This window comes from Microplitis demolitor, chromosome 1 (genome assembly GCF_026212275.2).
Source record: "Microplitis demolitor isolate Queensland-Clemson2020A chromosome 1, iyMicDemo2.1a, whole genome shotgun sequence".
Classification (NCBI taxonomy): Eukaryota; Metazoa; Arthropoda; class Insecta; order Hymenoptera; family Braconidae; genus Microplitis; species Microplitis demolitor.
This window is the reverse complement of record NC_068545.1, coordinates 22,068,598-22,080,894: the sequence shown is the minus strand read 5'-3', so window position 1 is coordinate 22,080,894 and position 12,297 is coordinate 22,068,598. Positions and strand designations below refer to the sequence as shown.

At 33.0% G+C, this 12,297-nt stretch overlaps 1 protein-coding gene across 5 annotated transcripts in view; it reads right to left on the bottom strand.

Moving 5' to 3' along the window:
- Nucleotides 1-12,297, bottom strand: part of LOC103580160 (polypyrimidine tract-binding protein 2) — a 151,505-nt gene that overhangs the window by 40,238 nt on the left and 98,970 nt on the right. For all 5 annotated transcript variants that reach the window (XM_053740405.1, XM_053740413.1, XM_053740404.1 and 2 more), the window contains one exon: nucleotides 5,848-5,952. In XM_053740405.1, the coding sequence (XP_053596380.1) occupies nucleotides 5,848-5,952 (105 nt within the window). The remainder of the gene's footprint in view (nucleotides 1-5,847; nucleotides 5,953-12,297) is intronic.

Below are 12,297 nucleotides of genomic sequence, written 5' to 3'. Positions count from 1 at the left end.
TGGTCATACGTGGTCAAATAAAGCGCGGACGTGTGCAATCGTGTTTCATGACGTGTCGATTGTTTTCAACAAAAGAAACAGAAATTAAAAAGTTACTATTAACATGAAAATTAAAAATAACTACAATATATATGTATATATGTATGAAATTAATAATACAATATAAATGAATGCGCGCGTATACTCAAGCGTTATTTATAAAATATTTCATTGAATCGATAATAAACAAGCGTATCGTCTATTTCAATATTAATTAACGTAAATAATAAATTATTTGCTAACTGGTTTCGAAATCGTCATTATACAGCCCGTACATTCACTGACACACTGCATCACATATATATGTATATATACATTTTTCCACTTAATCGCAAGCGCGAGGCTTGAAAATATAGTTAATTTCACAATACGGTGAAAATAAAAATATATTATTAAAATTTTTAATCAAAATCAATTAAAGCAACGATTCCATCAATTAATAATAATTTAAAAAATGCAGGAATTCAAAAATCGGCACCCAAAATATCTGAACTATGAATAAAATATTTCAAATTCTTTTTATAATAAATTTGATAGAAGTCAAGAGATGATTTTAATAATATTTCTATAATAAAGTGGCTGGAAGTAAGGATGAGCAGGAAAAATAATATTGGCAATTTAATGTCATGTATCAACGTGAAAGTAAACAATTGATTCATCTTTATCGTAGCAAATCCGTAGGATAAGCAAAGTGTCTCAAGTGTCCGTTGGAACAAGGACTTTTTTTTAACCCTCGCGTTCTATCATCCGTTGGTTGTCGTCCTCGTCTGCACGGTCTTTATCCCGAGGTAGATAGGCGTCACTGGTAACCCACCGCCACACTATACCAGCTTCAGCTTCAGCTGTATCTCGCTTCTCTTACCCACCAGGGTGCCGCTTGAATTATCGGCAAAACGTCAATATGCATTACCCGACTGGTCGTTAAAGTCCAGCAACAGCACCAGTACCAGCATCACTGGCACTAACACCAGTTCCAGGATCACCACCAGCACCGGCATCAGAACCAGTACCAGCCACTATTGCAGCTCACTTTGTTCCAGTTCGTCCAGCATACCATGACCAGTAAGCTCGTTCTACAATTCTTTTAACCATCACTCTTCTCTACTTTGCCACACAACAAATCCATTTATTCAATTAATGTTTATCTTTTTTATTTTTTCTCTAACCACCAGTTTATTCAACGTAACAATATTCCATTAAATGCGGTCTTTGTTATTATTCAGGCAAGTTATTTTTATACTTTTACTTTAGACAGCTGTCTGACGCGCATGCAACGAACTTTAATAAAACTTCCCTAATGAATACGACATTTAACGTTATGTTAAAAAAAATAAAAAGTTATAAGACCGACCAAATGTAATTATGAATGAGGAAAAACAAAAAGTATTAATAAATAAGGAAGAAAAAAGCACCAGATCGAATTACCTTTTTAAAGTTACAACGTTGTACAAGTATAGTATTATTTTTCCGTCTATTTTATTCCACCTCCGGCCATTTAATTCTTTACTACAGTATAATTGTTGGATCTCTCATATAATAGTATTATTCATGAATAAAATTTTTTCTTTTATCATTTTTTTTTTTTAATGACTTTTATTTTTCTCCAGGTACTTTTTCTTCATTTATTTATTTTTTCTTTGTCTTCTCCATCTACTTCACCTACTTACTAATTTTCAGCTTTTATTTTCCTTCCTATCTATTATACTAAACTCTTAATACCTCGTACGTATAATTATTTACATAAAAATAAATAAAAAAATATATGTATTGCAGTTTGTACAGCCAACGTCTGAATCCCAAATACCAGAGATACATTTACGATGTACAAACACTGTTTTACATCCCCTTTGACAGTTTAAAGTGAGTAATACATCCCACACTATATAACTTGGCACAACAATGTGTGTAGAGTATTCACTGAAAATTCAAACTTTGCGTCAACTTATACACCAAAGATAGTTGGACAAATTTCGAGATTTAAGTGTGAACTATAAAATCTTTAACGGGCCACAATAATCCTCTGAAGCATCGGCCCTGAGATACGATCGTCATATCATCACAAATAACCCTAACCAGGTATGGTAATATCACGCGTATATTATTTCAGACACGGATAATTGGACAATGGGAAGTACTACAAACTACGATATAACTACCAGCAGTTCGCTATATAATACAAGTGTCTAATTCCAGTCCTAACATAACCTAATTTCGAATGTAAGTTTAAATGACAAAATGAACCCTATCCGACAATAATAATCTAGTAGTGCAGTTATTGAGTCAGTCTATGTAACTACAGATAGTATTGTATGTACATACAGTAGAATTACATAAACTGCTGAGGGATTTTCTGTAGTTGAGCTTGAAAGTGATACACTGACAGATAAGACCGCGCAATTAATCACCTAAGCCACACGTTCTGTTCACGTACGCACCATCCCTAACTCTATTTATGGTTATATATATATGTATATACCACATGATACAGTTTGAGAGAGAGTTTTATGTACCCACACCTGGACGTACAAACGAGACCGAGTTTGTTTGGCATTTCCCATGTCATGTGGGTACACTGGAGTCTGTAAAGTAGACTCGAGGCTTGTGCTTCATCAATAACCGTCGAGCTTCATACATTACACTGACTATATTTATACTCCGACACACTTTATTCTTACTTTTTTATTTTAAAAATTTATATGTGGATAGGAGATTAGCAGTGACCCTAACGTGACATTACACCACATAATTGATTGACCAAGCTGTCAGCTATTTGCTTGGCATATAAAGAGTCACCATTTTAAAATTACATTCATCAGTTTCACATTGATTTTATTTATAAAAAATGATTTTTTTTTATTCGATGAATTGGTTTTTTTTTATTTCGGCGGGTGAGATTGTGACGATACCAAGTTTTGTGAATTTCAGTGTATACATGGTGAGATATTGTAGCGGAACATATTTTAGGTATCGATATAACTCAAATATTTGGGGAAAAGTTAATAAATCATTTTTATAGCAACTGCATCGCTAAATGGATAAGCTGACTAGCTGTTTGTTGAGGAAAAAAATAATAAAAAAAAAGGTATATTGATACGTCGAATACACTACGATGTGTTTGTAATCAATCAAAATCATATTTGCGTTCGGATTGTTGGCTTCTTTTTTATTGTTCTGCTAGTGGATAACTTTAATGAAACTGATTGAAAATGGATAAATGGTTGTTTTGCTATAAATGTATATATGTATGAGTGTATATAGATATAGATAGAGATACAAATGCTCAACAACAACTCTAAACAAAATCATTAAACTGTAAATTCCGTAAATTAAGTTTCACGATTAATTACAACTCAATATTGAAAGCAGAGAGTTTGAATTGATGGCAGCTCCAGCGAAGAGTTGTAAATTAAATTTTAAATAAAAGAAAAGAGAGTAGGAGTGGGAAAAAAGGTTTAATGAAATTTTATCTTTTCATTGACGATTTTGTTTTTTAAATAGACTAGAGTTAAACGTTGACCGTAGCAGCCGATAGCTGAAATCAGATAGGGGATCATTTACGTCTACTGAATAATTGAGTTGTTCGCGTTGATTATTTTTAGTTACTTCTTTATTTTACAATAAAATCGATAGAGTATAATTGGCTTATAGGAATAAATCGGGTCGTGTCTATTTCGCGACATCTATTGCTTTATTGGCTTTTCTCTTATAACCCAATTTGTTGGCCTTTAGTTTCAGCGATTATCAAACGAGAAAATCCACTATAGATTTTCTCTCTTCATATACAGATATAAGTTAAATTAATAAAGATTAAAGATTATTTAATTTATTAAACTTGTTTAAAAATTTGCATTTCGACAGCTTTATAAAACTTGTTTGATTAAATAATATTTTCTCCTTATATTTCATTTCTTTTTTATCCTCAATAAATTTATTTTAATATTCAATTTACCGAGAAATGAGAGATCCAATTTACGATTTTCTATTGACAAAATTATTATTTTTTTTTTACTATAAAATATTATAGGAAATATTTTTTTCATGTTTCTGGTCTCTCAATAGAGGTATAGATTTAATTTTATATCCGAGAAAGTACTAAATTTCTAAGTAGAATCGATTGGATCCCCGCAACAAGATTTAAGTCAAAAAAACGTGAGTAGGCTGACAGTATCCTATTGTCGACGTCGTATGAATGCTCACCGACTATCGTGGGCACTTGGTATTCTTTATCAGCGGCCACTAATCCGGATAATGGGGAAACCAGGAGTAGGAACAGAAGGAGTAAAAGAAGAGTAAAGAGAAGAACGAGGAACATCCCTCCTATCTGGCCTCCTTTTACGGTCTGCGAAAAGAGATGAACGTCTAATCTCTTTGAATTTGAAAACTCAACAAAGCCCATTCATCCGTGGGTAAGCTTAATCATTTGATCACCTATAATCAGCTTCACTACATTTACTTCCATTTCTCCAGCACTTTTGCAGGTTTATTGAAAAATTATGTTTTCCACTTTTTATTTTATTTATTTTATCCCATCATTTTAATTATCGATACCAATTATTATCATTATTAATTTCATATTTATTTATTTATTTATTAATATTTTAAGTAATAAATAAATTTTAAATGTGAAATAGAAGAAAAAAATACTGGGCACAGGATCAATGGCCGATATATCCCGTCGGTTGTATGGCAAATGACAAGCTTGGGCTCTGGAGCTTTTCCAATGATCGTTATTCAACTCCGAGGCTGTAGACCCCAAGAATTAATGGTCAGCGAGGTATATAGGGCCAGGGCAGTCTTGAGAACTGCAAAATCGCTCGTGAATGACGATCACTTTCTCAGCAAAAATCAAAATATTATTTCCCTCATGTATTTTTTTTTTAGCTCAACAACTTTGTTATAAATTTTTTTTTTTACGATAAATTTATCACTGCCTCGATGTCTTGAGTTTTATTATTTTCGCGTCTACAATAATAAAGTTCACCTAGATCTGGGTTTAATATGAACCTTCCGAGGATTAAAAGATTAATAATAAAATAAATCTTAAAACTGCATAATATAAAAACAATGAAATGAGTAACTGGCAGCGGAAAATGATTTGTTGGCAGTTGTAAAATAAGAGACAGCCATGAAATATTTAACGTAATGTTGCTCGAGTAAAATCGATCCAGAGCTTGAAATGATGTCTGTAAGTGAGCCATTTTAAACGTATTTAACTTAACTTTCTGGATATCTTATCCATTACTGTTTAACAGATGTTTCCATCAAAAGGTTACATTTATTTTCCTTCTGTCTTAATGTATATATATATATATATAGAGAGAGGTATAAATATAGTATACATTCCTGTAACGGAACTAATGGATAAATTATAAATAATTCAGATCTATCACATGACATTTATTTGATTGCTCCAAGTTTTATAGCGCCAACGGACTTGAGGATCTCTGAGTACTGGTTAAAGCTAAGAGACGGTACGGAATAAGTTTTAGTTAGTAGTTTAAGTCTCACGGCGTTGAAGTCGCTTAGTGGTTTGGGAGTTTCGAGTCTGGTCACGAGAAGAAAGCTCGAGGGACACGCGGTTTTGGTTATTCCAGAGCGGTCGTGTATCTGTTCTAACAAGTGATTAACGAGACAACCTCCCGAGTCCCAACTTTTAAACTGACTAACTCCATGTCCAAGGCTTATATTTCACGTAAAATATTGAACATATATCTATATATATATATTTTTTTTTTATTCCGCGAGTTAATAAAAAAATAATAAATAAAATGATAAAAAGGAAATGAGTTTTTTGTTTACGTCACTTACCTTTTTTGCATCATTATTGTTGTCAGTCGCGTGATGGGGTTGAGGACTCATCGATGCACCATTATTGACAGCACCACTTTGAGACAAGAGTTCATCACTTCCTCTCTGAAACACACACAATTGCGTCGATATAATAAAAATTAAATAGTCATTCAACTGTACACATCTTTTGTACGCCATATCGTATATGTATGTATATGTAAATATAAGTATAAATATATAAATAAAGTAATAAAATAAAAAATAATATATTTTACTGGCCATCAATTTGCGTATGAAAAAATATACAACTCGACGACTACAGTCTAGTTTATGGAAGTACTTTAAATAGTTTTGTTTATGGTAACATCAAATATATATAAGGTCATATGTCTGCCACGTCTGACATGATACTTAAATTTATCAAAATATCGACCATTATCTTATTAACTATTGCTGGTATTAATTTTTCTGCTACGTGACTACTCATTCACATTTTTTCGGTCAATAAATTCAATTCCAGTCTGAAAAGTTTTAATTATTCAAATACAATAATTAAATGTTACAGATAATGAAAAAGTATCAATAGAAGTTGAATAAAAAGCTGACTGGAAAATTTTTACTCGACGAAGTGACCCAGTGAGGATATTGGTTTGGATAAGTCGAAAATTTTTAAGGATAAGGAAAAACATAGTATTGAAGTGGAGATGAAACGTAAGCTGAGGAAATAGGTTTAAAAGAAAGTAATGTATGAATTAATTTATAGTGGAGAGAAAGAGAGTTTGTTAATAATTTAAACCGGCTACTTTTTAGCGGACTATGAAAAGAAAACGTAGTGGGAAAACGGTAGTCTCTATGTCCCAAGAAGGAATAACAGATCAAAAGCACGGCTGAGGATTTGGGCTCGATGGATAAGACATTTGGATAAAGAAAAATTTACTATATATATGTATAAATATATATGGATTAATAATAATAATAATGTGGTAAAATAACTAGGTAGTCTGTGAAAAAAAAAAAAGTTATGAAACGGGAAAGGAATGGCCTTCTCTCTTTACCTCAGCTCGGTAACTTTTTTGAGAGCAAAGCAAAGCGCCCATTTGAGATGCTAAAGAAATCCTAGGTCGTAGACCCCAATGTTGTCGTTGCTGAGCTTTGTCCAATACTTTCTACATGCATGGATGATATTATATCAGAACGATTAGATGCACAAGCTTTTTTCAATCTTTTTACGAGACTTCTTTGTACACCAGTAAATCTTTTATTATAATTTGTTAGCATTAAAATTTTTTTTTACAGTCGATTATTCATTTATTTTTTTTCCACAGTATTTTTTTTTTTACTAATTATTTCAAGTATTACCACAACTTTAATTAATACATTCCAGTGGATTTAAAATTGTGTAATTAAAATTGAAATGTAACCAAGTCCTTTTTTTCCCTCAGTCTGCGTTAATTTGACTAATTTTTTTAGATTTTCTGTTATGTTTACTGCATAAATAAATAGCACAATTAATTGTAAATAGAAAGTTATATTTGATTAATTGTTTTAAGAATATAAGAAGATTTATTTTGCTTCGATAAATAAAAGCTTATTGTGCTGATGCTTAAGTTTATAGAGAGAACAAAATAGCCGACTAAGCTTTATACTAAAATGTGAATTTTATTTTCATAGAAGAGCAGAAGTGATCCTTGCGCGTGGTTTGTCCAGCCAACTCGAAGAAGTCTTAAAGAGACGTCAGGATAGAGGGTAGAGTTTTTGAGTCCGAGTAAAAGCTAAAGAAAAGTAAAGAAGATTTTCAGTACCGCAGACATGAGTTAATAATACATAGATCCACAAGAAATAAATAATACACGAGCCAGTGGTTATGGGTTTATACAGCCAATGCTGGATAATGGATGAAAAGTAGTACCGGTCACTCGTGCGAAAATACACAAGAAGTTTTACAGGCGGGGTCTACTTAGAGAAGTGGAAACGCGTTCAATGGGAACTCAATGGGTTCGCTGGTTGGTTGGTTGGTTGTAGAAACGACCAAGACCAAAAGGAAAACGACGACAAAAACGATAAAGTCATATTTTCTGTACACAAGCACAACATCCAACAACATTTCGGTAGCTTCATAAAGAAGACAAGCTGAAGTAAAGAGAGCCAGCAATCGGGGAAGAAGTTGGGTCTCTTACTTCAGACGAGTCTTTTGGAAACTACGCTTTCGTCTTCTTGGTTCGAGAGGACGAAGAGTACCAACTTTACCACTTGAAAACGACAAGCACGACGACGTTCACTCGTTCACTTGGTCTTAATGGATTATAGCAGAAGAGTAAGGACTTTGAACGACCTAAAAATATTCAAAGAGTTGATGCTGCTGATAAAGCTTTGCCCACAAAGTGGTTAGTACCGCTAGCTATTGTACCACTCTCACTACCGTCGTGTACTTTAAACTAATTTAATTTAAACCTTTACTGTCCCGCCACTTTCTTTTTCATTCATTTTTCTTTCATAATAAAGTTGATGCAAACAAATTTCCTCAAGTTGTTCAAATTTACTATTTTAATAATAATAATAATATTAATACCCTGTAAAAAAATAACGAAGTGAACGCGGCGTAAATCTGGAGTGAATACGGAGCGGATGACTATTTATTTATTCTCCTTGGAGTGAAATTTATTCCGAAGGGTGGTTTATTCAAAAACGCGGATTGAAGTAAAATCCAAACTTCAAAATCACTTCGCTAAAAATACAAACGCCTTATTTACTCTATAAGATAAGAGACCCAGTACCCGATCATCCATGTATTTTTATATCTATATTTACTAAATTTGACTACATATATCTATACAAATACATGGAGTGATCGAGTACTAGGTCTTTTACCTTATGTTCAGTGATTGTTTTTGAAACCCCGTAACTGAGTCACGAAATGAATTCAAATTTAAATATAATTCTTAATCACTTCAAACTCACTCCTGATTTTTTAGTGTAATAATAATAATAATCAAGAACGTCTGATTGTTTGAAGTTGAACGTTTCATCTTTTTTATCGTTGTCGACTGTTACATACACATAATTTCCACACGTTGTGCTCTCTTACTAATGAGGATGTTATTATACTGAATAATTATGGTCTGTGAGTATCTAATGGCAAGACTCTTCATTAACCAATGCTCGTTATTACGATGCGAACGATCCGTACATGAGAACGGTTATACGGTAAGCGTGCTGCAACATACACTGCACTAGAAACATCGAATAATGAAGACGCGTGATCAGCGCACGTCAAGGTTTCTGTTACACGGTGAATATATATAGTTACAAATGAATTTTAATAATTTGAAAAATAATATCTGTGACTGAAAATTTAATTGTGCATAGGATCGAAATTAGGCGTAAACATAGTTTTATTAAAACAAAGTTTCGTCCGGGTTTCCTTGTCATTTATTAACTCACTTTTCCTCATTTGTTTTTTTTGTTCATATGGTTTTATATGGATAAAGTTTGGTACATTTGTGTGATTTATTACGAAAACAGTACGTTTGTTTCAGAAAGACGTCAAGACTCTGTATACAATTGACAAAGTTTTGCAATTGAAAATAATAAAAAAGTAAAATGAACATTTACGTACACGCATGTTGGATAAAAACAATGTTTACTCAGTGGAAAAAGTTTTCTTTAGTACAAGTAAATGCAAGTTTATATACTCTTCAACGACTTGTGTCGTCATGGCTGGCTCCTTGAACACGGTTCTTCCGTTGTTCTTCTGTCATTATTTTCTCATCTCTTGTGCCTCTTTAACGTCATCCATTCTGCTGTTTTACTTTTATTTTATTTCCCACTTTTTTCTAAACTTATTATTTTTTTTTTTTTTTTCGTCGTTTTTTTGCCCGAACCCTTGAACTCCTCAAGACTTTGGTAAACTTCCAAGAGAATTTTCAAAAAGACACGTATCAAGTCAAGTGAACGTAGTTAATCGGTATTTTACTATCTTGCTTAAAAGTTAACAGAGTTTGTGTACTCTCAGTGCTTTTAAAAAAATAATTTTAAGCATAGACTTGTAAATTATTTCGGCCAACAAAAAACGTAAAATAAAATAAAGATGGAAAAAACATAAATATATATTTTATGTCGAGTCTTTTGCGCTCTAATTATTTTTCCCCTTTTAGTACACACGAAATGTCAAACAAATACAAGTTAAAATATGTATATGTATATATATAACAAAAAAAAAAAAAAAATAAACGACCTCAATAGCAAGTGTACTATGATTCAATTTTGAAATTTTTGCAAAACGATCAATACTTTAGAAAACCCGAGTACTACCTACGGAAAATTTCCATAAACTCTTTTACCAACTTGGAATAGCAAAAGTTTTTTTCATATGTACATATATACATATCCATCCATATATATTTTTTCGTTACTTAAACAGTAAATATTTATTTTCGATATTTCTCAGGTTCTTGAAGTGAGTCGCGTCGTCACTCAGTCTGCTGTTGTTTACTGTTATAAAATTCATCGACCCCCATTTCTATCCTGCACACAAATCCATACATACATGTATACTCCCACATATACATATATAATAGTATGAGAACTCAAACAAGATCCGAAGCTTTCAAAAACGCGTATCGCCATCGCTAGTATCCCCCTGGCAATTCCGGCGTCATGGAGTCAACACTACTCAACTTCATGAATTTCAAATTTTTCTAAACATCGCTCGCCCGTTTGTTCGTTCGTTGGTGATATTCACTCACTTGCTCGCCCGCGAGACCCAAATAGCGCGAGTGCACGAAAAAACCGGCTCAGATAGAGTGAGAAAATGAAAAATAAAATAACTAAGTAAGCAAGCAAGCAAGCGTACAACCAACCGGGATAAGAATAAGAATAAAGTGAATAAGACGCAAAATGATGTTGCGTGGATGAGTCGTTTCACGTCTATATAGTTGATACTTTAACTCTGTATGTACTCATCTCTCCCCATCTTTCTTCCTGTGCCAACAAAACTCTCGACACACACCCTCTACAGGGGAGCCGAGTTAAATCTACGCTCTCACTCGCATTATATACATCTATACATCTTTTCTCTCCGCCTTTTCTCGAGCATTATACCTAGACTCCTGCACAAGTTATTTGGAAGCTTCAAATTCATCTCACACTGACAAGATAAAAGAATCCACGGCGCGCACAATATGCCTGGCATATACTATGACACACACAGGATATTTACATTCGATGATGATCTTTCAAAATTGTTGACGCTGTTTCCGCGTCAAGACAGCCCATGATTGAAACACTCTATAATTTAATTACACAATTATCATGTGTATCTTCTTATTATTATTATTATATCTTTCGTGGTTTCTCACTTGCTTTTCTCGCGTCTTTACAGTGATCATCATTACTTCAGAGTCTATATATATATATATATATATATATATATATATATATATATATATATATATATATATATATATATCTATGTATATATATTTGTATACAACAATCTCTAGTTAGCTCAACGGAGTAATTTTCATTTGCGGTACTCGAGACTTGGTTAATTAGGTTGACGAATAAGGTCGGAAATACGTGAAATTGCTAAGCTAGAAATTCCTTTGTCTCTACAGCGAATGAATATACTAGCTTACTACAAGTACGAGTGCAACTACAACTACAATAACAACAACAACAATAACAACAGCGCCGAGTACAAGCCTGTTTGACAATAGCAGAAAATATCAAAAGAACATAAATCAAAGCGAAAGACGAAACCGAAATAAAGTTGGTTCAATGTACACATGGTTGATGCTGATGCCACTGGTGCTGGTGATGCTGATGTGAATTCGCGATCGATCAGTTATAAAAGAGCAGGAAGCTTCGTGTCCTCCAATGGTACACACGGGGGTGGTTGGTTAGCAGGGTAAACGTTACCGTGTTTAACCACAATACTGCCCCTGCTGTCCTTCTGTACACATACGAGCATCTGATGCTCTCTGCCTCTATATCTTTTGCTGCTACTATTATTATTATTATTATTATTATTTATTTATAATGATAAAATTTAATATTGATTAAACGTTGACGTAATGCTGAGGCTTATTATATAGAAGGTAAATTTACTGGGTGTAATAGAAATTTGAACTAACACCCTAACGTGACGGGATCACGCTGGCGCTCAAAAGAAAACAAAGACAACGAGGGTTGAAATGCTCAACTGTAGGTTATTTGGCAGGCGGTTCCCGAAATACGACATAGATAAGGGTTTTATCTGCTATTCCGAGGGATATAACTTGTTAGATTACTCTCTGACAACTTACATACTATTGACGCTAAATTAAAAATAAATTATTGTCTATATTTTCTTTGTCTGCTAAATGGAATTATTATTTCTAATAACTTGAGCTGGGAGCTGTAAGGGAAAATATAATGGATGAGATATATATTTACTTTTATGGGTTTTATTCACGGAAAAAGACTTAT